This window comes from Pundamilia nyererei, unplaced genomic scaffold (assembly GCF_000239375.1).
Source record: "Pundamilia nyererei isolate P.nyererei 1_Seehausen unplaced genomic scaffold, PunNye1.0 scaffold00055, whole genome shotgun sequence".
Taxonomy (NCBI): domain Eukaryota; kingdom Metazoa; phylum Chordata; class Actinopteri; order Cichliformes; family Cichlidae; genus Pundamilia; species Pundamilia nyererei.
In genome coordinates, this window is record NW_005187456.1 from 1,624,797 (window position 1) to 1,649,664 (window position 24,868).

The window sequence follows — 24,868 nt, forward strand, 5'->3', positions numbered from 1 at the left end:
GAGTTTTCAGTATCATGAAAGTGATCCACTTTTTACCTGGCTAAATCACCATGGTAACTTATGCTGAACCTAACCTGGTCAACTGAAAGTGCCATGTTTTAACCAGTTCTTTCATTTTCAGCATGTTTTAAAGTACAAGATTCTCTACTTGGCAAATGCAACTTCTTAGCCTACACCTTATCATCATGAATGAAGCCCAGCCATAAAGTTACAGCACTGTGCAATGCACTGTCTTTGGAAGGTACATGCATTTCCCAAGAGGAAATATTCTTATACAAAACATCCCTTTTTATGTGAAGACAGAACATGAAGCAGAAAATCCAGCATAACAGACGCGTGATAACCATGGTCATGAAACTCATCTCCGACTGGGGTTTTAGGTTTCGTCAAGCCAGCTCACGCAAAGAAAGCTTGACTTTGTTGAACTTCCTTCATAGTACATCCATCTGAGTTGATACAGTGTTTTCAGTAATGTTATTTATTTAGTTTCATTTAGAAAAGGTGGCCACTATAAAATTATTGAAGGTTGGAAGACTGCTAGTATACTAAAACAAGAACATAAATTAAGAAGTTGAGCATTAAAAGAACAAAAACATTTCCCTGCTCTCCATGACATCTTCAGGGCTCCGTAACAAATAGATAACAGATTAAAAAAACAACAAAAAACAACAACAACAAGTACACAGGACGCAGTAGAGCAGAGGAAAGGACCAACAGGGAGAAAGGGTGCTACACAGGCAGAAAATATTAGAGACAAGTGAACTGATTTTGGATGGTGTTACAAGACAGTGTCTTTTGAATTGCAGGGCTTTTAAAATTTTGAATTATCCACTTCAAGCGCAAACTTGGTATACGTAAAATATCATTAGTTAATAGCTGATTTTTATTTAATTTTTTTTGTTTAAGCCGTTCATTGTTTAAAACAAACAAACAAAATCCCCCCCAAACCTAATAATTGCTATAAACAAACAAGTGTTCAGACTTCTGTTTGCATTTTCTGTCACAGCCTGGGCTGTTTGAGGTGAAAGTGAAACAAGCTGTTACTAAAGGATGGAAGATGCAGATTTCATTTCAAAGCAGCAATGAAGCAGATGAAGAACAGGGTAAAAGGCACGCTAAACAAGAGAGCAAGCACAGCAAGCAGAAAATTAAGCAACTTGGCCAATTACTTGAGCGCATGGCAAAAATATCCCGTTGACTTGGATATAGAGTCTATTAATGTTTGAAATCTTGCTTAGAAAACAAGTGAAAGTACCAACTCATGGATTATTTAAAGGTCATGTCACCTGTTTTTTATAAGAAACAAGATTTAAGCATGGAATAGACTTGTCGGCTTGTTAAGGATATTTCTGCACCGTACAACACAACTGTGCCGATATGTGTCACATATCATCCTGTTCTCCCCCAAAAGTACAGATAAATTAAAAACAGATTACAATTCCATGAAACGAAAAGTTGGGAGGAAAAGGATCAAAATCTGTGCTAGCAAGCGCTGTCAGAAAGCTGGACAGACTTACTCAGAAGCTGTGGTTGTGGCTGAGACAGTTGGGAGGGGGATTGTCCAAACACAAATGGGCTGTGGACAAGGGAGGAAGAGGAGGGAGGTTGGGCAGCTTGCTCAAATATGGAGGAGGAGGGAGCTGCTGAGAGGAAGGGCCCAGACTGAATGGAATTCAGTATGGCACTCAACCGGTCACCTGCAAACATGGAGACAGAGGAAGGGGACAAACTAAAGCTTTTACTATGGTTTAAGGATTCTAAATGGGGGATGTAGGTCAGTCACCTATTTTTCTTATCAATCATTTCAATCATCGGCCAGGAGGAGGAGGAGTTATTATGGGCATCCGGAGTCCCAGCAGTCGTGTTCATAGATGGAGTTGGGAAACTAGCATGAAGCCTAAGTGGGCTTAATACTATTCTGGATGAACTGAGCACAAAAAGTTCTAGTATGGTCCTAGGTTTTAAAAAAATAAATAAAAAAAGACAAGCCAAGAAGTATATAAGGAAGAAACTACAACTCCCAACAAGTTTTTTATTGAAGGGGGGGAAAAAATCAAATTGGTTACTTTAAAAATCTGCCCAGTACAGGGTATGTTCTACCAGATAACTCCAGCAACTACAGATGGTTTATTCCTATTAGCAACAACAAATTGTACTTTTTTTCACCACAGCACTTCCTCCCTTTTCCTGACAGTTTATGGAAAATGTATATTGTTCTTTTTATTTTAGGGCTCAGTCTTACAAAAAACCTGCATGTCCTCACAAGAAGTTCCAAGATCCTCATCTTGGGAAAATCTCACTGGATAGCTTCTCCTTAGTGAAAGGTTTCACTGCGCACCAAGCTGCAAAACTTGGTCGATACATATTCCCAGAGGTTTTTTTGTAAATGTCTATAAAATACATTGTAAAGTGAGGGCTGATAACCATCAGCACACCATTTCTTTTTTTAAGGTTTCTCTGTCCTGCACACTCAGAGCCCACTCACAATGCCGCCTCACAGCATGAAAACTCAAACCCAGAGGTGGCTAGTGATTCAGACTTTCCATTAGATGCCTCAGTGGGGGCTTTCAACTCATGAACGAGTTGTAAAATCGAGGTGGACATGCTTGTATTAGTTGAGTATTTATTCTAGATGTGCATTTCCACGCACATTTTCTATGTTTCAGTAAATATTTTCAGCGCCACTTTATTATTTTTATAATCTGTATTGAATTACAGATTTAACACCGCTTCTACAGGTTGGTTGACTATGTACTTTGTGTAAATGGGAAGGATTTTTCAGGTCAAGGTAAATACAAACATTCACGACAAACTACCACTGATTACCCAAGCCCCTGTTAAAAGGATGCAACTACATCCATTTCTCCACATTACAACCAGTCTTAACTTCATCCAAGTATAACGGTAATCCATAGGCACTCCTTGCCAACAGACATTTAGAGAAGAAAGCTTGACAATGTGTTTACAATCTGCATAGCAAAGGCATTATGCAGGAGCATTAGAGTTGCAGATTTATTGCATCTGACATCTAGACAAGTAAAACAACCTTCAACTTCAATCATTGTGCATAACATAACCAGAGTTCCATGATTCGCATGACTAAGAATCCTAACGGGGCAACCTCCTTTTTGTGAAAGAGCAAAGCCATTTGAAAAAAAACCCTGCTACTTTGGTAGCAGAAACACTGACTTTAATTAGGTGATGTTTGCAGTATTTGGCAATATATTGTAGAAAACATTGCAAACAAACATTGAAAACAAAGCCCCTAGTAGCCCAAATGACCAGGGGCACACTGACTGGCCCATGCAAGCAAATTTATGCCTGACAATGCAGAAATATCAGGCATGAAATAACAAAAGATAGACACAATAAAAAGCATGCACAACAAAAAGAGATGAAAGATGGCGCCCGTGATTTGAAAAGACCGACCGACTCCAACTGCATCACTGAAACTAAGGTCTGATACTAGTATACACTGTGACTGCAAATTTCGGCTTTTTTTGACGTTATAAACAAATTAAATTTGATAAAGCAACATATCTGCATAGCAAAAATGAATTAAATTGTTTCATTTTTATACGCAAAGAGTGGCGTTTGGTGAGTAATGGTTTATTTGAAAGGATTTTAGTGAGAAGAGCAACTAAAAGTCCTGATGCCTTTGTTACAATAAAGTACAAGATAAACAAGAAAAGGAAGCAAAGAGAATTTATATCTTGGAAAGGTGATCTGCACATGATGCATTTTTGTAAAGTTAACTCTACTCCAAGCTGACCTTACCTTTGTTGTTGGAGATGCCATAGTCAAAGCCCTGTGCTCCATTTGAAGTTGAGGCTCTATTGAAGGCCTGCACAGAGAAAGGGCTGGGTGGCGGGGTCTGGTTCCCATGCTCAAGCAATGCTTGCTCTGAAAAAGTCAATTTAATAACATTGTTTCATCATAATCTGGCATTAGGAGGGCTTAAATCTGGGTTAGAAACCGTTTAATCAGCCACGCCACCTACCATCATCGTGGCGAAGGTATTGGTTTCCACCACGGTCTCTGGCCAGTGACCAGGCCTCGCCTTCATCACTCTCACAGAACTCCACTACACTGTTCTTATCCAGCTGTACCCAGGTTCCCTCTGAGTTGACCACCTGATACATAAGCAACACTATTTATCCATGCTCATACATACACACACGCACAAACAGCACATATGAATCCACTTTCAAAATCAGCTGCAGTCAATTTTCTTATTCACCCACCCTACATCCACCGTATCCACCACATACAAAAGGTTCACTGACATGCAAGTATTCATCCCAGCTGACTGACACATACAGAATATAGAGCAGCAGATCACAATAAATTAATTTGGTGTATTAGCAGACACAGCTAGACAAAACTGATGAGCTGAAATTAAAAAAATAAATAAATAAATAAAAACAAAACTTACTCTAAGGGCTAGTTTATTGAAAGGTAAATGCATGAAGCTGTGTTTTCTCAACTCCCTGAAATATTATCATTTTGGAAAATCAAAAAACAAATCAGAAAACACACAAACAGATGAAAGTATTAGTATGTGCAGGCAGCATCTCCCAGATCCACACACACACTAGTAGAGGCGCAGGAAACTACTGAACAGCATGACACACCACCACCGCAGCCAATGACAGGTCATAACCAAAAGAGGAGAGGCTCCACATCGCCAGGCAAGAAATAACTTCGGTTCTTATATTGACAAAAATCATTACAAGAGCAGGAAAGGTACAGTCAAGGCACAGAAAGGCTCCAGCATTTTGTGATTAGGCTTCCACTGAGAGACCTCAAGCCAGCTGAATGTGACACCCTGAAACTGCAGTGGATTCATAGACAAACTGGAATTAGTCAATCAAGCAGAAAATTGTTGCTGCCACAGCAATGGGTAGAAAGATAGAGAACACACACACACCCAGAAGCAGCTCATGTATTCCCCTTTGAAAGAGAGATTAGATTTGAAGGCCAAAATCTACTAAAAATCAGTATAGCTTGATCCAAGCAGTCTGAATAATTGAGCTCCAGCCACAGAAAACACATTTGATTATTTGGGGTGAGTGCGTACCTCGCCTATGGCCTTGACCTTGTTGCCAAGAACTAACATTCCAATGGGGATACCCCTAAGGTTTGGGCAGCTTCTGATGTTGTGACCAGAGGGGCCGGTCTTCACTACCTTATAAAGCCCCGGACCGCCGCCCTGCCCTGCTCTGTTCTGCACCCGAATGGGGGCCTCGTGGGAAGGGCAGCTGCTCACCTCCTTTATGTTCTCCTCCAACTGGCCCCTGACCTCCTGCAAGAGTTAAGAGCATGGATTAGAGTCAGTGCACATCAATAAAATAGGCTGCAAAAATGTTCAAGACCAGCACAGGGCTCAGACTACAAAGCCCAGAAATGTGAAGGTGAAAAGCACTTAGCAGCCTCACAGGGAAATGCTGTAAAAACCATGCAGTTCAGCCCTCTTTACGTGTATTAAGTGCCATCTTTAAGGTCTCAAATAGCATATTTGCTTTTTTATTTAAAACCAACGGTTCAGTGACAAAACCGATGCAACTCACTTATCCGTTCACTAACTATGAAGCTGCACACAGCAGCCAGCCAGCTGAGCTTGGCACAAAACTGGAAAGGAAGTAAGTGTATCCGTCGTCACAGTAAAATCATACAGCAATTTGCCCCTGATATTAAAAATACACTGTTCAACCACAAAGAATTGACAAACACTCACTTTAGCATTTTAGTAATCCAGTTAAAAACAACCAACAACTTAAATAAAATGCTCTCATTTTCAGTTAAAGGGGGGCATGCTATGGCACACACAGAAACAGGACTAGATATGGCAAGCCTTTCAAACAAGACCTCATGCAACAGTCTGAACATTATTATCTTCATCTCCATGCAACAAACAAGCTTTAATACAAACAATTACTATTAATCCTAAATGTGATCACTGCAGAGTCTTCAGTAGCCACCGATATGATGTATTATCACGGTACAGACAACCATGCAAATACAGTTTGACCTCTTATACCTCAAATTCACACTGTGGGACAACTACAAAGTCACAAGGTGTTCGAGGATACAAGAAAAGAAACAGGCGATAGGCTATGGGGCAGTCAAACTATGTTCCCTCCTTCACACAACTCACCTGTGGTGGGAATATAGTTAAGGGGGTCCATGACAAAAAGCCGATATCCCTGACTCCTTGGCTAGCATTAAAGACATTCTGAGCAACAAATTGTAAAACAGTCAAGAAACAGTAGACGACTCAAGAAAGGAGAGAAAAACGGGAAAGGGGAGGTTCTAGTGTATTTTTTTGGAAGAAAAAAAAAAAAAGCTCTTGGCTCTTGTGGATTTTCCAGGATAAGTCAAGTTAGGAAGACAGATTCAGACAGGCCAGTTAGTTGTGGAGCACTGAAATAAGCCAATGAGTGCAGAATTAAAAGCAGTAACAAAACAAAACAAAACATACAAAGAAAAAAAAAAATGTTGCAGGGCACTGAAAATTCACTCCCAACACCTTATATGCAATTATGTCCAAATCCATGACCAAATGACTTTTTAAAAAAAAAGTAAAAATAAAGACATATAGAAAAGAAACTTCCAAAAAAATTCCCCATTTGGATGATGTAGTGTGTCATGCTGTTCAGACAGAGACCAGACATGGAAGCCTCCTAGCACTGCATCCCAATGCAGAGGTGGAGTTACAGAGAAGTAGAGGTACAATTATCCACTCAAACCTTTCACAGGCCAGTGACTGCTTCATGACAGAAAACCACCATCTTTGGATACATTCCCATTTAAAACGGCATCAATTTCTTGAATTATACCCAGTTGAATGACCCATTTGAGTCAGTGGCACTTTTAGGGTGGTTTTTGCGGCATGGAGCAAAATGTGTGGGGGGGGAACTCCTTGCCATCACATGCTGCAGTGAGCAACTCTTTATGAACTGTGAGTGAGAAGCGATGAGTAAATGAAGACTCAACAGTGCAGAATAAGCAAAGGCAAACAGCACACAAGTGCTCTTTCACTACATTTTTCCTTGTCTGACCGGCCCTGCATTGGGGTTTACTTTAATGCACTAAACATATACCGCCTCACCACGTGAGCCAAGAGTCCACAGCTAAACACATGATGGTCATGTAACAGTAAACCTTTTGCCTTCAAACGTGAGTTAATGCATGCACACTCCAGCTGCTGTTCCTTTGCACAGTGTGTTAGTCAAAGTTTCATACCGAGATATTCCATGCACAAGAAACACCCCAGCAGGTACACTGATACTCTGATGATTTACCATGCTTCAAGGACAAACCCAGGTAAGTCCTTGAAAAGCCGTCATCATTAAACAACACAGATGAGCTCTTCCCCAAAATAAACAGTGCAGGAGCCTCTAATCGTAAACGGAGACAGGCTACTCAGCAGGCCGCCTTCTACTTACGTCGGCTGGGACCAGTAGGCTCCTGCCCAGGTGCTGGTTAAAAGAGAGGCACCAGGCTTCAGTGTACCCATTCATGTTGGGAACATACTTCTTTACAGTTTCATCATTGAGCCTGAGCCACACACCATCATCATTGTGGATCTAAGGGAAAACAAGCAACAGAGTAGAGCAAAGGCATGCCATCCTGTTACTAGGGAAGTAGGAGGGGAGTGCCCTCATACATACGCACGGCATCTCTGAGGCTGCCCAAAGTAATTAGATAACGCCACGCTCATGGTGAAGCAGGATGCAGGTGAAACATTACATGAATGTTTCCGGTACTAACGACAAAAGATGAGAGCAGATATTGTGCAGGGCTGACAAATACAGTCAATACATGCCACATTACATTGCAGTTATAAAGTGCGTAGTAATTTAAGAATTCATCGTCTCATTTGGATTCATGAGGATGGTGTTCAAGCTGTTTATGGAGCCTCAGAGTGCCTTGCAAGAGCAATAAGCAACATAAAGAGCAACAAATTTATGAAGTAGTAATCATTATTGAAAGAGGTAATTACAAAGAAACTACAGAAATCATGTAAAAAGAGTAAAAAGACTCAAAATTACTTTAATCTAGAAAAAAACCTCTAGATTTTACAATAATTATGAGTCGGCTCTTATTGATTCAAACAAGAAGAAACACAGAAACAGAACAAAAGTGGACCCTGGTGTTCCACATAGTATACTAGGTCTTCTGCCTGCTCTAAAGTCAATTACCTCGTCAATGAAAGTGATGGTGCCATTGACATGCACTATGCCTATCTGTTCACTCTGCAGGGAGGGGTGACTACGCACACGCAGGCCTGCGCTGTCCTTGGATACAAATTTGCGGACCTGAGAGAAGCAGAGGGGAGATGGAGACCGTGAGCGGCAGGGGTAAAGAACAGAAAGGAGAAAAATAAAGTCAATAAGAGCAGTAGGAAAAGAAAAAGGAGAAAGCAGTTGACAGTGATAGATCGCATGCTTTAATCCAGACAAAGCCCGCTTCCAAGTACAAGCATACACACAGCAAAAGATGACCAATCTTAAGGAGCTTCATTTCATTAGCACCTGTTATGAAGTTTGTTGTGTGTTATCTACACTGATGCATGAAGAAAAAAATCAAAACAAAACTTTTAAAACATGTCCAAAAGGAGTATACACAAGTGATTGAAAAAGGCACACATTGTTGCTTGTTTCCCCCATTATAGATTTCAAAACTCAAAAGGCCACAAAATGATGATGACCCCAACGTGCATAACATCAGGTAGATGCAATTTCTGCATCTGAAGCAATTTCCAGTTCCTACACCATACAAGTACTCGTCAACGTACAGTCTGTATACATGCACGATAGAACCTAACAACCAGACTCACAGTGCTCAGACTTAATGTTTGTCTTCATCTAGTTAGAGGCATCACAAAAGAAAGGACATCACACCGAAATCTACCGTGGCATTATAAAAGAGTTGGATTTATTTGCTCGTTTACTTTGTGACCAAAATATCTTTGACTGGACTGAGGTTCATTGCTTCCTATGAACCAGCAAATCATTAGTCAGCAGAGCAAACCAAACGAGGAGGCGCAAACAGCCAAAAGCTACACAGAGGTGATATACAATTCTCAGTATGAACTGAAATACTAACAACAACAAAAAAAAAAAACTTTTCAAAAGGTCAAAAAGGATCTCTGTGTTTCTGATGAAACTGATGTCAACATACTGCATAAAGCAGCTGGTTCAATCCGTTAGAATTTGGTGCTGGCAGGAAATCCTGTTGCCATCTCTGTTGAGTTGCATTTGCCGGATGACTGCAGGCATGGTAATGTTCATGTTCATGTCCTAGTTGGTCAACTGAAAGAAAAACTCACCTTGCTAGGCTGAGGCTCAGCTTTTGGCTTGACCATCTGAGTCCCAGGTGGTATCATGCCTTTGGGAGGGTCTTTGACTTCTACCTCCAAACCAGCATCTAAATGATTTAAAAAGGATTTACAACTCGACTTTGTAAATTCACAAGAAATTTATTGCCTCCACATAAATTTCATGCTTCTATGGGGAAAGACTTAAGAGAACGCACCAGCTTTTTGAACACGCGTTTAGACTGAATTACCTATTTCAATGCCATCGATGGTGACGTGGATCGTATAGAGGCCGACTGCTCCTGGAGTCCAATTGGCACTGTAGGTGCCATCAGTGTTGGCACGGATGAGCATATTCTCGCTGGGTCTGTGTGGGCAATGAACAATAAGTAGACTGCGTCTCCTAGGAAAGTCTGTTCTTTTTTCTGCACCGCCTTACCTCTTTGGGGTGGGGGAAGCAAAGCGCAGCTCTTCAAAGGAGTAGTTTTCATATGCCTAAAACAGACACAGATGTAACGTAAGAGCAACAGCAAATACACTAGTTTCCCCCCCACTTTTTTTTTTTTTTAAAGTCAAGTCACATTCCCCATCTATGATACAAACTCATGATGGGTTCAACAATTTGCCTTTTTCCCCTCTTTACACTTAGTGTAACTACTGTTTGGTTAATTGAAAGACAGGCACCAATCAGATATTCATTAATGGATTACGCTACAACAACTGAAAGAAAAAGTAGCACACTGTAATTTTAATTCAGCTTCTGTAGTTGTCCGTGAGCTTGACTTTAGCTTTCTTCAAAGTGACATAGTTGGGCTACTGAAACAGGCTTTCCATTTAAGTACATCATAAGCTGGAGAGCATGAACACCAGCCTTGTGACTAGCCTCTGATTGATGGCAAAGGAGCACTTTTTTCCATTACTACCATGCAACAAAAATGCACAACCAGCTTTTTGAATGTTTTATATAGCAAACTAAAAGGCTGTCACTCCCAAGGTAAGCCATTCATTTTTGACTTTTTTTTTTTATCCTCTTCAGATACACAGAAGCCGTCCTTCAGTAAAAGTCTGTCAATGCTACTCTAATCTGAACCACTTGGTGGAAGAATTTCTAAGCCCTGTAACACCCTTCTCTCATTATCATACACAGTAAATGGATTAGAATAACATGGAGCTTTTACAGTCTTCAAGCTACAGGCCATACGCATCCATTTATACACATTTATGTGGAACATTTTTTTTTTTCAGCTTACATCTGTACTCACTGGCAGGTGTATTCAGATTTTTTTTAAATTTCCCAGTATATTGTTATTATCTTCTTTAGCCATTTCTAACGAAGCTCTGTTTTTAAAATAATTATTATTCAATGTTACCAAATGTTAAATGTTGTATTTCAGAATCTAACCACCCAGCTCCAACCTGAGCTACAGAATCTGCAACAGGCTAATATACACAGGTGAGGTAGCGAGTGGCGCCCCAGTTACACGATGCTGACCTTCATCATGGTAATAGCAATGTACCGAGCCTCTTTCACAATCATGGGCTCATAGGTGGCTTCCAACTTGGGCACTGGCAAACCTCCAAAGGTTAGGTCGGGTCCAGAGGAAGAAGGGGAACAGCTTCCAGGTAGTCGCTGCAACTTCTTCACATTTTCTGGTTGCACTGACTTTTTCTGTGAAACAGGTACGGCCTTCACCTCCACCTACAAACAAAACAAACACGGTGACCGACAAATTCAGTAAACTACTTTTGTAGATTTGGCACTTGAGACACAATTACATAATTGTTTCTTTTTTTCTTTTAAGAGTTTTCCTGACCTTCATGTTAGGAACATGCACCACATCCCCATACTGGTCTTTGGTCTGAACCACCACAGTGGTTGGCCACCCACAGCGTATATCATCTTTGTTCAGAATCAGGGATGTCTTCTGAGGATCTGCGTAAGAGTCTGGCTGTAGCCATCTGCATTGGTCAAACAAAGAGGGAACGAATATGTAGTAACAGCCCAAGTATTATTTATCTCAAAGAATTGAAATTCAATATGAATAATTTTCTTCTGAGGTAATTTTCATTCATTTTGAATTTTGCTTTCTCATCCAAGGATGGAAGCATACCTAGCCAGACGTCCCCCACTTGAATTCTGCACACAGGTGATGAAGTCCTCAAGGAAGGAGTGCTCATTGGTTTGGATGTGCAAGGGTAGATTCCCCTCAAGGGCCTCCAGGATGGTGGGAGAGTGAGACAAGGCCAGACCCTTCCCAAGGATCCCTGAGTGGGCCTTACACACCTGAGTGGCAACAAAGTTTCGAAAGTTAAGTGCTTAGTAGAGATAGCTTCCTCTTTTTTTCTTTTTTTACTTAAATAAATTATCAGGGAAGGTTTAACTTAAAAGACAATATACCTGAAGAGAGGCTTCCTCAAGAATCTCAAGATCTTCCTCCAACTCATTGCCTACAAAAAATTAAATCATGATTATACGAGTTATGCAAAAGGCTGCCTCAAATGCACTGATTTTACTTTTTTCTGTACCTATAGGAAGGGCCAAGTCTTTCTTCATTAGAGCCGCAGCACACACACTACCCAGGTAGGCCAACTCCTTCTCCAGTTGGATAATACCCTGAAATTTACAAAACATCTGTCAGAAAGGTATTTATTACTTTTTTTACAGAGGACATACAAAGTGCTGTAAAACTACAGGCTCAGGGTGGGTGGCACAATTCACTGAAGAGCATCTGTACCTCATCAGGACCGGGGTTGAATTCATATCCCACAGCCACACACTTAAAGCCGTAGAAGCAGGCTTTCTCATCTTTCACATAATCTGAGGCTGTTTCAAGTGAAAAGAGCACTTCATTTCCTGGAAACAGATAGAGCAGAAATACACAGTAATGCATCTAACACGAGACAGTTAGGCAGAGCTCTGTAAAAACAATAATTTGTAAACTAATGGCTGCCTGCTGCGGCAGGTGGCTCAGTGAAGCATCATTAAGTAGAATAAAGTACACAAAGGATGCCAACAATTATCATCAACGAGCTGCAGCTGGCTTCATGAACATATGTTGGATTAAGAATGTTGTCACTACTCAATCAGAGCTCATACTTAAGTATACAACAGATTTCATTAAAATGCTGCTAGCTCTCTCACAGTAAACAAAGAATACTGGTCCTCCTACAGAATATGCATTGTCTCTGCCTCTGTGGATGCCGTGGTATACAAGTTTTTTTTAGGTGTCTTCCAGCCTGGAGTTCCCTTCTGTCGAAAGTAACGCACGATCCAGGGCAACATTTCACTCCGCTGCCTTGAGGAAGTTCATTAACCACTAAAGACTTATGGCAGAAATATAATAATCCTGCAAAGAATAATACCACTGTAGCGCAGAGGCTGATACACCACATGAGCTTTGAACAAAGGTCACTGGCGATGAAATATTATGCCAGTCATAAAGGACAGATGCATAACTTTTGTTACTAATTCAATAATGTTCATAACTGATTGCTTTAGTTTTGTTAAATGAAAAAAAAATATTGGTCATATACAATCTGACCAGTTTAAATTTTTTACATCATTCATCAGCCAAACTTGCTTTAAATACGTTAAAATGAAATAAGATTAGAAAACAAAAGCTGTCAAAGGTTGTGTCTACCAAAAGGTACTAATAATTGTAATATAAATAATAACACTATTTATATGTTATATAAACATCTGTGCCTATTGTACATTTCTGTATTACACCCTAAGATTAACCAAAATGCGGTGGTCATTAGTTTAGTTCAGAGTTTCCCATTGACTCCACTAGTGTATATTGGCTTTTCTAAGCCTCTTGGTTTAGAAACATTGGAGTTTATTGAGATTCAATAACACTGTTGTAGCTTATTGTCCAATAAATGTCAACTTGCTATCCTGCTGTTTTGTTGGGGTTGGTCTGCTTGTTTGTTTTCACCTGGCAGCACGAGGACAGTGGTTGGCCAGCCTGTTGAGCCTGAGAACTTTTTGAGCTCAGTCCAGGTGTTGATGGTGTCGTGGATCAAGGGTTTGGCACTTAGGTTAGACAAGTGGAGTGTTCGGCTTGGGATTAGCAGACGCAGGACATCCTCTGGTTGTGCAGTGCCACACTGTGGATCAAACTCAATCGTGGTCCAGCGGACGCAGTCCGGGAATGATACCTGAAGCATGGTGAAACACAAGGGAAATCAGTTGCAACTTAAAATTCTAGAATTTTCTCTTAACACATTTTAAAACCAGTAAGCATGGCAAGAGATGCCTTACCCTGTACTGAGTGACCCCAGCTTGTTTGTAAGGGTGGTCACTCTCAATTACTGCATAATGGTTAGAGGTGGTACAAGCGGAGAGGCCCTGTTCAGGCTGGTTGCCAGTAGTGCTGTCTGTGGATTGGTTTGGGTTAAAGGTGGGTGGGGCGTATTTTTGGTTCAGGGCAGAGACAGCGGGTAGCAGCTCTTGAACCAAACCAAACACCTCAACAGCAGCCTGGATGTGAAAGAACAAGCAGTTAGCTGCAGTGCTACACCAGAGAGAAATGTGGTATTTTAAGAAGACAGGTAAACCATCTGAGTGTGAACTAATACCTTTGGTACAGATGCAGCCACGGGGCCTATGTAGGCCAGGATGAGGGGCAGGAGCATCGAGAACAGGCTAGAAGAGCTTAAAAGCTCAGGAATATCATCCACTGGAGACAAGAAAGGACAAAATGAAGAAAGGCCGAAATACAAGCAACCAATGTTTTTGTAATAGCTGTGTAAAATTTGCTATGCTTACCATCAACAGCAAATGCCCTGTGAAGGAGATCCTTTGCAGCTCTAACCACAGCACTGACCACAGACAGAGCTCTGCTACAGTTTTTGTCTTCCTCATTGGCTTTGCTCAGCAGCTGAGACTGGAGGTCCCCATCATACTCACTCCTTCAACAATGAGACACTTAAGTCAGAAAAAAAACAAAAACAACTTTTGATGCAAGCAATTACAAGATGCTAGCTTTATGCATACCTGTAATAGAGAATCTGTGGGATCTGTCCTCTGGTCTGGTTGGTCCCATTGCTACTCAAGCTGCAGGTGCTGAAGGTGAAGGACACACCATCGGAGCACTGCACTGTGGTCATCCCTCCGTCCCCATTAGCCGTCCGGCTACCGTAGTTCCGTAATCGCACTGCATACTTCACCCCCTCCTGCAACACGGTAAATTTATTAAATAAATATTTGCTTTTTAACTATAGACTGTATATAAAAATCTGTACTGTCATTTTAAATTCTTGAGTTTGGCATTTTGCATGTTGACACCTCTTTATCTCTTTTTTTTTGAGCATATAGTGCCAATTTATCAGCTAGCTTGGCCAAGCTAAAGGCCTTCTTTAGAGTATATGGGCGTATCACGCTAATGTTTCAAATACAATTAGCTGCACCACAAGCCATATTATCTGTCAGATATCTGCCTTAAAAACACTCATGAAGGCACTAACGACAGAAACACAGCTGAGAGGTCTAGTTTAATGACTTAGCTTTAATATAATGTAATGTCTCCGAGGCTAACCATAAGTTAAACAGATCAATATATATTAAAAAAATTCACCCCCTACAGAGCAGTCACAAAGAGGAAATTTGTTACTAGGGCCAAACACATTTATGTACCAGGTCGTATACTGCTTATGTACCTTAAGTGGCACAGCCTTATCCAAGCGAATTTCAGCAATATCACTAGGGGAATCGTCAGTGCTGTATGTGCCCTTCACCAGCTCCAGAGATGTCCACCTGTGAGAATGCGCAGAGTCCCCTGGGTGCTCTGTCTGCGCCTGAAGGTCGAGGGAACAAAGAGATTCACAAGAATAAATAATTCAACTGACTGGAAACTAGTTCAGCAGCACCACAAAACAAATAAAAAAGCAAAAAATCTTCAGTCACTTACATCATCAGCCAGCACCTCTAGCTCATACTCATGGATGCCCCCTCCTCCATATACGCAGACACCCACAAGCACAACGCCTGGCTTATCCACTGTCAGACAGATGGCATCCGGCGAGCCATTGCCTGTGTTCCAACTGCGGCCCTGGCTTGTTTTGGTGAAGCGGTTCGGAGATGCTTTCACTGAGTGGAGCGAGTTCAGCCCATCAACCTAATAAAGGATGAAATACTAAGAAATATAGCCAAACACACGTGACGACGAAGATAAATAGAAAGACACTAAATGTTTGTTTTTTTTAAATATATATATAAAAAAAAATCACAATCCATAATTTTAGGTAGCAATACTCGTAATAAAGTGTAAAATGACCAAAACCCTCCAAATGTCCAGAGTTCAAGCAAACACTGTAAATGATGGATGGAAAAGGTAAATAATTCAAAGGTTGCTAAAACATACAAAAGGCATTCACAGAAAAGAATAAATGAAAGTGAAATAAAACCATTTCATGCTTGGTATGCATTAGTAACTACTATTTATATCAGCCTGTGACTGCTGAGAACCAGACACAGCTGCAGAGGGACCTATCCAGGTACTCTGGGGAGAAAGTAGTTTCCGTGACAACAGACTTGGGGGGAGAGGGTTAAAAAAAAAAAAGTAGTTGTTGAGGGCAGTTGTCAAGTAACGTTACTATGGCAACAGGAGCTAAAGAGTCATGACTGCAGTACATTAGTATAAAAAGAGTGTGATAATAATTAAATGTAGAGTGTGAACGATGGAGGCCAACAGATGTCTGCCACTCATACCTAATGACTCAGCATGCTGTATAGACAATACAGAAAAGCTCTGAGCTCTGTTTTTTTTTTTTAAAGCTGCAGTAAGGACATAGTGTGTCACTGAGAGAAATTACTTCAACAACAATAGAGCCTTGAGAATATGAAGAATATGGCACAAGACAGGACAAAAGAAAAAGAATGAGAAAATGCACGAGTGACAGATTTCTTTTCAAACGTTGGCTGAACTGTAGTGACTGGGATGCAAATCAAATCCCTTTGAAAACTACAAATCAATGTGATCAAAAAGGTTGCTTTGTCAAAGCCCAGAACAATAAGCATGTACAGATGAAATTTCTGGTAATGCGAGTGGGGCTTTGCAAGCGCACACAAGGACCATAGCTTAAAGCCAAAACAGTAGCCCCACATACAGGCGTACTGTGGGAGCACAGGTCAATGGCTACTAGAGCACGTTAAGTTACCTCAGAGCCCAGGGCAGAGGCGGTGAGCTCAGAAACGATGGAGGCCAGCAGGCCACAGGTGTTGGAGACCAAATGTGGTGAGAACAGTTCAACCTCCCTCCTCAAACTCTTCCTCACAGGCAGCACCACAATCACCAGCATCTTCTCTAGTACTTCCCGGAAACTGGTCATGCCCATCAGGTTCTCCTCCGTCTAAAAGGTGGAAGCAATATTACTAACTTAATATGATTGTTTTGATTTCTTTTATAGGCCATCTAGGTATTTGGATGAGAATGTGATAGTGATCAAATGGAGTTATCTCAACATGTCCACTGACTGTATCGATAAACAACTAAACATTAACGCAGTGCCAACTCACATGGCTGAGCTTCTCCATATGGGCCACCAGCAGGGGGAAGCGGTGAGCAAGGGCCGAGTCATTCTCTGTGCTTACTTGTTTGACCAGTGAACGCAGCAGCACCTCCCCATCATAAGCAATGGGCAGGATGGAGGTCAGCTTGACCGATGTGTTACACAGAGCTGACATTACGGCTGCCAGGAGACGGCTGCTGGATGTACGGAAATTAGCCTCAGCGATATCCTGAAATACAGCAAAAATAATGGTGAAGGTCAGTTTTTCCCCCCTCTTTAAGCCTTCATCTGAAATTATCTGAACATTGTTAGGTAGAAAAAGGGTTTGAATAATGAAAGTACAGTAAAATGTCATCTAAAACTAAAAGATTTTTTGTAATGTGTCAACAAGCTGTATGAAATCATCATACTTGGTCCAGGCAGTTGAGCAGATCACACAGGCAGGCCCACTGCAGAGCCGGGGTTGGATAGAAGGAGTGGAAGCAGGCGGTGAAAGTGTTGTGGCACTCCTGCAGCACAGCTTCCAGCAAAGTAAGAGGCTGAGACAAGTAGCCTTGTGGGTCATTGTCCAGCTTGGTCAGGCAGTTGTCCATGCCTTCTGACAGGATCTTCTTCAGCAGACTGCGTGTCTTTCCTACGCACTCTGCCAGCTTGCTTGACTCCTCCACCACAGCCTTGGTGCTGGCTAGAAATCAAACACGGGAAAAGAAGAGATGTAATCAGAAGACACAGCTTAACTAAAATGCACTTTTTAAGAAACAAAAATATCACAATCACTGATTGTCTTCTAACTTTTTAATTGTTTTATAAATATAAATCTATGTACATACTATATATCATTTGTTTAATGTATAGTAAACAGTTTGAATAAGACTCTTTTATTGTTGCAAAGAAAGACTTTGACGTCGTCCATCTATCAGTCATCATGCTGTCAGTGATAAAGTGCTTTGTGTTCCTACCTGCAATGGGAAAAATCTCACAGATGTAGACCCTGAGCAGGCGAAGGCAGCATGTGCCAACAAAGCGCAGTCTCTCAAGGTCGAGCAGGGTGGCGGTGTACTGGAAACCCTTCAGCCCTCGCAGTTCCTCCACACCCAAAACCAAGGTGGTCCAGCTCCAGTGAAGGATACTCAGCAAAGACTCAAAACACTCCTACAACGAGATGACACAGCGTTGTTCAATTTTTTTTTTAAGTGACCTGTTACATAACTTGCAGAGAGACACTTGGAAAGTACTCACCACTGAGACTGTACGAGCAAATGAGCGTTTAAGGATATGGACTGGTTCACTGGTTTGCTGTTTGCCTTTAGATGCATTGCCATCATTTGAAGGAAGCCTAACGTTAAAATATGAAAAGAGAATAAAGCTTATTTATTGGACAGGCACCAAAAAATTTAACAAACCCCCCAAAAAACATGCACCACTTTTAACAAAATGAGAGTACTTGCCTGTAAAGCAGCTGAGGTATCTGACCTGCGTTGACATCTGTGCCATTATTTGACTTCTTTGAGCTTTTGAACTGAAAGACAACACTAAATGGGAGGAAAAACACAAATCATGACACATGAAAAATCAACATGTGCAATGTAAAAGAATGTAACATATAGAAAAATAAACCATCAGCTCTACTGATTTATCATGGTGACTGTAAATCAGTTTTACCCATCATCAGTGGTGATGGTAGCCTGCCCATGGGAGCCGCAGTCACTGCTGGGACCAGACACTCGGGCCCACGCCACATACCACCAGCCAAGCTGCAGCAGCACCGGCTCATCAAACATCATTGCATATTTCTCCCTAAAAATAAGATCACCATCAGTTAAAGCCATTTAAAATGATTCTGCAACATTTTCTTTACTGAAATGGCCACAAAACTAAGTGCTAAAACCACTTTCAAAAAATACACACAAATACATTAACTATACCTGGCAGCACAGTCATAAGCCAGTACATCAGTCTCAGCCAGCAGATCACCGTCTGTCTCATGGTCACCACCATCGGGGCCAAGCTCAAACAGCTGCACAACAACAGAAACTGATTAATATATTATATAAATTTAAAAAAAAGAAAAATACTGCCAGTACTAACCCTTAGACCCCTATAAGATACACCTATGGTAGTAATTTCAAAATCCTACATAACCTTGTTTTGACTTATGGTTTTCAAAAACTTGCACATCAATGCAATTAAAGCATTTTTTTGTAAAAATATTTCAAGGGACTGCACACCTTGATTTTGGCAGTGTACTCCCCTCGTCCCCCGAACAGGCCCAGCCCACCCACCAGGATGTCTGCGTCGGCACAGAAACGGATGGCCTCCACAGAGTGGGCCGAGTAACCCCAACCACCACCGTGACCTGCAACATCGCATAAGGGAACAGTCAGGTTATGAAGGTCACAAAGATGATCACTTACTTTCCATGGCATTTTTTCCTCACTGAATGTTACAGATTAAGCAGCTGCCTAGTTTGATATATTGATGAGATCAACATCAATATATCAAACTAGGCAGCTGCTTAATCCCTTCAATCAGTCAGTGCAAGTCCTGTCTCTTTCAGTCATTACTTATGAACAAGAACTAACTCTCAAAGCGGTTCACAACACTGTAGTCCTCCTTAGAGTAGACCTTCATCACGGCCTGGGTTTCTTCCTCAGCGCTGGCTACACCCATTTTCAGTTCCTGCATGGCAGCCAGTGTATCCAAGCAACCTAAGTGGAAAAAACAGCATAGTTCATCTTACTAACAAATGACAATCAACAGAAGTGGTCATAGCATTCTTGCAATCACATCATTTCTTTGACTGAGGTCAAATCAGTTTTCTCTTGAACTGATTAAAAGGTGATACTACAGTCTCCCATGAAAAACTAACAATAAGAGTTCACTCAAAAAAAGAAGGAAAAACAAAAAGCCAGAAAAACAACTTAACATCCTACAGTTATATACAGAATAACATTTCTATAAAAGCATAATATTAAGTCCAACTTGTTAACAACCAGTCTATCACATTGGATAATATTGAATGAACAGCAGCTAAAACTTGAAACACCCGGGAGCTACATAGACTAAGCTAAAGCCCCATCAGAGAAGTTAAGTCAATGATTTAATAAAAGGTAATTACAAAAAGATCATAAGGCCCATAAGCAATATGACACTGTAAATGCCTAGTGTAAAGGATTACCAAGGATGTGTAGGGCTCCATGAGAGCGAGTGGTGGTTGCTTGTGATCCTGACGGTAATGCAAGCTCTGGACTAAGGATGCTACAGCGAGCCTGCAGATCTGTTGCAGAGGGCATCCTGGCATCAGCTATCACTGCATTGTAACACCACATCTCTCTGGTGGCTGGCAAGAACCTAGAAGCAGGAGGAAATAATGACAGGGATTAAACATGCAAGCAATTAGAAATATTTCTGCACTAATGAAAGTGCAGCAAAGAGTTGAGATGAAATCCAGCTTATCCCTTGGTTAACATAAGCATAGACCTCACACTGACCTCCATATAACATCATACACTGGGTCCAGACAGAGGCCAAATCCTTGCAGGTCCTCCTGCTCAGAGTCATTGAAGGTTCTGCAGCTTCCATCCATTTTGTTGATAAGCAAGCATTTAAATGGTGGTGGCTCAGACACAGAGGAGGGCACGAGGCCAATGATGTGTTTGCTGGCAAAGATCTCTGAAGTAGCTAGGACATGGGAGTTGATAAGAGCCTCATCGATTCGCAAGAATGTCTGGTCCCCACTGGCTCCGATCCATGTAGCTTTTCGTCCATATTTGGCACCGATATTGGGCATGGGAGACGGCTTGGCATTCCAGTAGGGCATGTCCAGGATTGGCCGACCAAGCTGCCCTTTCTGGAAAAGCAAGGAGAGTGTTAAGTTTCAGAAACAAAGTGCAAAAGAAATCTGCAGCACTTGCAAAAGCAATCGTGACCGATTAAAACAAAGGTTACATTTGTTACATTTAAAAGATTACTTTTGCATTACGGTAGAATTGCAATAGATTCTGTTTACTCACCGAGAAGCTGCCAAATGTGAAGACCTGCCCATCCACGAGGAGAACAGCTGTGTGGTTACTGCCTGCTGTCACCTGCACACTCGGACCAGGAAGAGCCTGCACCAGAGTTGGAGAGCCCCTAAGCAGGGAAAAAATTAAATGAATTTGTGTGTCCACAAAACTGCAGTTAATGTATGATTGTAATGTAGTTTTCCCTCTTAATACCCATGACATTTGTCTGTTCTGCTATAATTATTTAATGTTTAAATAATACTAGAATATACAGGGATAATTACAGAAACTATTCTACGGCTAACAAATAATTACTTTCACTTGAACATACATCTATCACATTAAAGAAAAAACAAGGTCATCTGACAAGAATACCTGGAGTTGACATCCCCATGTCCGAGCTGCCCGTGCTGACCATACCCAAATGTGTAGACATCTCCATTCTCCATAAGCACCACTGTAAACCAACATGACGATTACTGTACTCTTACTAGTTGCTTTAAACAACTTCTATAATTATCAAGGTAAATCTAACCGAGTGATTGTTATGAGGGAAAAGCACCCACCTGAGTGGTGAAAACCACAGCTGACCTGAACTGCTCGCAGTTCACAGTCAAATCTCACAGCCCCCGGGGGGTAGGTTGTAATTTTGCTAGCATCCTTCTCCCCACGCTCACTGCTACCATCTATAAGGAAAACACTGAAGTCAGCACATTTGAGCACAGAACAGAGAGTGAAGTTTAGTAGCAGCTTTAGACCGCTGAGGTGGAAGCCTCTGCACAATCCTCGAAAAAACAGAGCTGGAGGGAAAAGAGGTCTTAAAAAAATGAAAGGAGAAAGGGGGGAGAAAAGGGGGGAAAAAAACGATAGCAAGGAGTGACACACCGTCATAACAAAGGCTTTTGATAACCAGTTCTGTTATAGCTTACCAACAGTTTTGAAAAAAAATTGAGGTTTTTTTTTGTCTCTTATGAGTTAACAGGAAGTCTGGTTTACCCTGAGCCCTGCAGGAGGTCACAGCTGTGGTGTGTGAGAGGAGGAGGTTGGGATAGAGGAGTGCCATGCATTACAGTGAGTACAGTGACTGAGAATATATTCAGGATTCTTGTTTTTTTGGACCAAAATAAATATTGACTGGCTCATGGTGCCAAAATTAGAGGGGTTAAGAAATTAGTTCATTGTCACTACACTTAATATTAGAGAATAAAAAGAGTGCTCCTAAAATGACATCTTAAGCACATGAAAGCAGTTTTGGAGGTCAAAACCAGGCACTGCCATAATGCCTGTGAAAACCATGAAGAAAAATGCTTATTAGATGCAACCTAAATGACCTACACTTACAAATGCACATCAAACATCAAAGCAAAACAGACTAATAAACCACTCAGTGATTAGTGCCAGTGGGACAAGTTATGCTTCTTATGTCTTTAGATGGCACATATCATTAGTTTTTTGCTTTACATCTGCACACAAAGTGATATATTTGACATTTTTGCAGCCAAATGACATTTTTCTTAATAAAAAAAAAGAAGGGGGGGGTTCAACAGGTATTTAACAGTCACATTATATTATGTTCTCTGTCCTCCAGGATTATGCTGGTTAGACGCGGGGGGGGAAAAAAGAAGCAAGGATCCATCTTCATATCCAGCAGTTGTTTTTCCAAAGGAAAGTGATGTTTTATTCCAAAAAAAAAAAAAAAAAAAAAAAAGTTTAAAAACCCACAAAAAACCCCTACAAATATATGGCCATATTCAACTTATTTGATTAATGTCTTAACAATTTCAACATTTGAGTGTCCAAACAATGAGTGTCCAAACAAAGCTTAATGTTAAGATGACACATCTAAGCCATTTCCACGAAATGTTTCACATTTAAAATGTGTCAGACTTGTCAACTGTCAAAGCTTACTCTCCCCAGTGTCTCTGCTTGTAATGCAGTAGCTTTATCTATTTGCTATGGGGGTGACGGTAAATCCAGTTAGGCAATGACATAGCTTTCTACCTTCGTCTTACTAACTGCATCGTACTCCGTGGATGAAAACTTTGAGACCTGGTGAAGATACAAGAGTCCTGCCTTCAAAGAGTGAGAGGAGGTGGGCGGGACAGCCAGATTGGGAGGTAAGTCAAAGGGGTGTCTCTGCACCCGTTGAGTTAGTGAAGACCGTAGTACCTTTGTGCTTGTCCCGTTTATGCCTTAGTGCCTGAAGGGGTCTTATTCTGGCTAGGGCCTGCTCACGCTGGTTCATAAAAATGGGACCGGGGAAAACAAGGGGGCCTGGGGGAGAAAGAAACTTTCACATGCATGCACAATGCTCACAAATGGGAAACAACACATGATAATACTACACCACAACCATACACATATGCTAAAAAATGTAAAAATTAAATAAATAAAAGTAGAGACACAAGCAAGGGGGAAGTCACCAAGGCACGACACCCAAGCTCACAACAGCACCTGTAAGTAACCTGAAACTTGATTTTTTATTTTATTTTATTTTATTTTTTTAAAGGATGGACATACAGTTAAGCCTATTTGTTACATCCATCTCCATAGTCTCTCCTATTTGAAATGTCTATCACAGAAATGTGTCCTTTCTACATCCCAAAGCAAACACTTCTTCATTAAAGTTAGTCCCCTAGCTCTGAATCATACCTCTTCCCTCCTCCAACCTATGCCGGCGATTGATCCTCTGTCGTTTCTCCTCCTGGCGGATCTGAATGTGCTCCTCAATGTTGACTCCTGGAGGGGGAGGGACAGGCACAGCTGAAAACAAAAAGGCCGCAGATACAGCCAGCCCAGACAGGATGCAGGAGGAGGAGGGAAGGCAAAGCAGGGCGGAACAAAACAAGACACACATCAATGAATAATGGAGAGACATGATGGAGAAGCAACGACTCTGCACGACACAAGGATTATAACCAAGGATGAGTGACAAGTGCGCAATGTATTCAAGCAAATGCAACAAACATTATGACATGTAGCATAAGCACCATGCCTTCATAAGCTTAGCATACAGTGCTTACATTAAGCCCTGGACAATCTTTCTCAGGTATGTACAGCTAAACATATAGCTGCTACAGTCACATCATCTATATGCATTAAGATTTTAACATGCATATGATTTGTCAGTCTTTGCAGCTTTAAGTGAAATGTAAACAATGCAGGTGGTGTTTAAGCCAAGATGGATATACTGCATGAAGGACAGAGCATAGAGGATAAAAGAAGAGCATATTTTCATGAAGGCGCAACAACCAGCGCAAGTAGCTCTCCAGTTGTTTTACATTTCCCTGACCTTTAAGATGGGGAGTTGTTTAATGATGGACGATGTATCTGATTTCATACTTTGCACAGATTTGGAGATAATGTGATTAAAGCAGGATTCCCATTTACCTGCACTTTAATCTATGACCGATTTCTACTCTTTGATCACCTTCTTATTAAAATGGTTGAGACTTGGTACTATGGATATAGAATGAACAGAACAGAAGTGACTACACATGAATCGCTTTAATCTCAGGTTATTTAAATGTATATCAAATTATAAATACCGCAGCACTATTTCTAAGTTGGCAAACAGAGTGCTTCCTCTCTTAAAAACCAAAAGGAACGGCTTTATTATTAATACTGATCCTAAAGTAGAAACAACAAGGACAACAAACTAGTACACTTGTTATTAGGGCTGTTCGATATAAAGATATATATCGGATGACGATATAAAAACGTCTATCGTTTCATTTTACGCTATCGTTTGTTTCGTGGTGTTGCAAATAAACTGTTTACAGCAATATTTTTTCACTGTTTTGATGGTCAGTGTAGTGGCTATATTAATTTCTTAAAGTTCTCTCTTTCTCTTATATTTAATATAACCACAATACAGACGGACAAGCGACTGTTTGTATGTGTTGTTGTTAGCAACAATGATGGTAAAACCATCGCGTGGCTCTGCCGTTCGCTTGTTTATTTTCCACATAAACTTTCACAATAAAGCTCAAGATCCTGTTGAGACTTTTCAAAATAAACTGAATCACGT

At 41.0% G+C, this 24,868-nt stretch overlaps 1 protein-coding gene across 18 annotated transcripts in view; it reads right to left on the reverse strand.

Annotated features, from left to right (window-relative positions):
• mycbp2 (MYC binding protein 2) overlaps positions 1-24,868 on the reverse strand; it is a 61,313-nt gene that overhangs the window by 15,272 nt on the left and 21,173 nt on the right. For 4 of the 18 annotated variants that reach the window (XM_013911026.1, XM_013911022.1, XM_013911024.1 and 1 more), the window contains exons 17-56: positions 23,491-23,601; positions 23,008-23,112; positions 21,405-21,524; positions 21,214-21,295; positions 20,848-20,965; positions 20,326-20,684; positions 20,013-20,185; positions 19,417-19,542; positions 19,063-19,190; positions 18,760-18,851; positions 18,497-18,631; positions 18,283-18,366; positions 18,074-18,170; positions 17,794-17,986; positions 17,245-17,519; positions 16,842-17,063; positions 16,484-16,675; positions 15,235-15,441; positions 14,984-15,121; positions 14,322-14,500; positions 14,094-14,236; positions 13,904-14,004; positions 13,587-13,805; positions 13,261-13,483; positions 12,058-12,176; positions 11,849-11,936; positions 11,721-11,770; positions 11,434-11,606; positions 11,137-11,281; positions 10,815-11,021; positions 9,762-9,817; positions 9,574-9,689; positions 9,335-9,432; positions 8,205-8,321; positions 7,449-7,589; positions 6,158-6,235; positions 5,081-5,305; positions 4,001-4,133; positions 3,778-3,903; positions 1,518-1,697 (exon numbers count right to left, since the gene is read on the reverse strand). In XM_013911026.1, coding sequence (XP_013766480.1) covers positions 1,518-1,697; positions 3,778-3,903; positions 4,001-4,133; positions 5,081-5,305; positions 6,158-6,235; positions 7,449-7,589; positions 8,205-8,321; positions 9,335-9,432; positions 9,574-9,689; positions 9,762-9,817; positions 10,815-11,021; positions 11,137-11,281; positions 11,434-11,606; positions 11,721-11,770; positions 11,849-11,936; positions 12,058-12,176; positions 13,261-13,483; positions 13,587-13,805; positions 13,904-14,004; positions 14,094-14,236; positions 14,322-14,500; positions 14,984-15,121; positions 15,235-15,441; positions 16,484-16,675; positions 16,842-17,063; positions 17,245-17,519; positions 17,794-17,986; positions 18,074-18,170; positions 18,283-18,366; positions 18,497-18,631; positions 18,760-18,851; positions 19,063-19,190; positions 19,417-19,542; positions 20,013-20,185; positions 20,326-20,684; positions 20,848-20,965; positions 21,214-21,295; positions 21,405-21,524; positions 23,008-23,112; positions 23,491-23,601 — 5,874 coding nt within the window. The remainder of the gene's footprint in view (positions 1-1,517; positions 1,698-3,777; positions 3,904-4,000; positions 4,134-5,080; positions 5,306-6,157; positions 6,236-7,448; positions 7,590-8,204; positions 8,322-9,334; positions 9,433-9,573; positions 9,690-9,761; positions 9,818-10,814; positions 11,022-11,136; positions 11,282-11,433; positions 11,607-11,720; positions 11,771-11,848; positions 11,937-12,057; positions 12,177-13,260; positions 13,484-13,586; positions 13,806-13,903; positions 14,005-14,093; positions 14,237-14,321; positions 14,501-14,983; positions 15,122-15,234; positions 15,442-16,483; positions 16,676-16,841; positions 17,064-17,244; positions 17,520-17,793; positions 17,987-18,073; positions 18,171-18,282; positions 18,367-18,496; positions 18,632-18,759; positions 18,852-19,062; positions 19,191-19,416; positions 19,543-20,012; positions 20,186-20,325; positions 20,685-20,847; positions 20,966-21,213; positions 21,296-21,404; positions 21,525-23,007; positions 23,113-23,490; positions 23,602-24,868) is intronic. The other 14 variants (XM_013911033.1, XM_013911038.1, XM_013911023.1 and 11 more) reach the window with 13 other exon arrangements.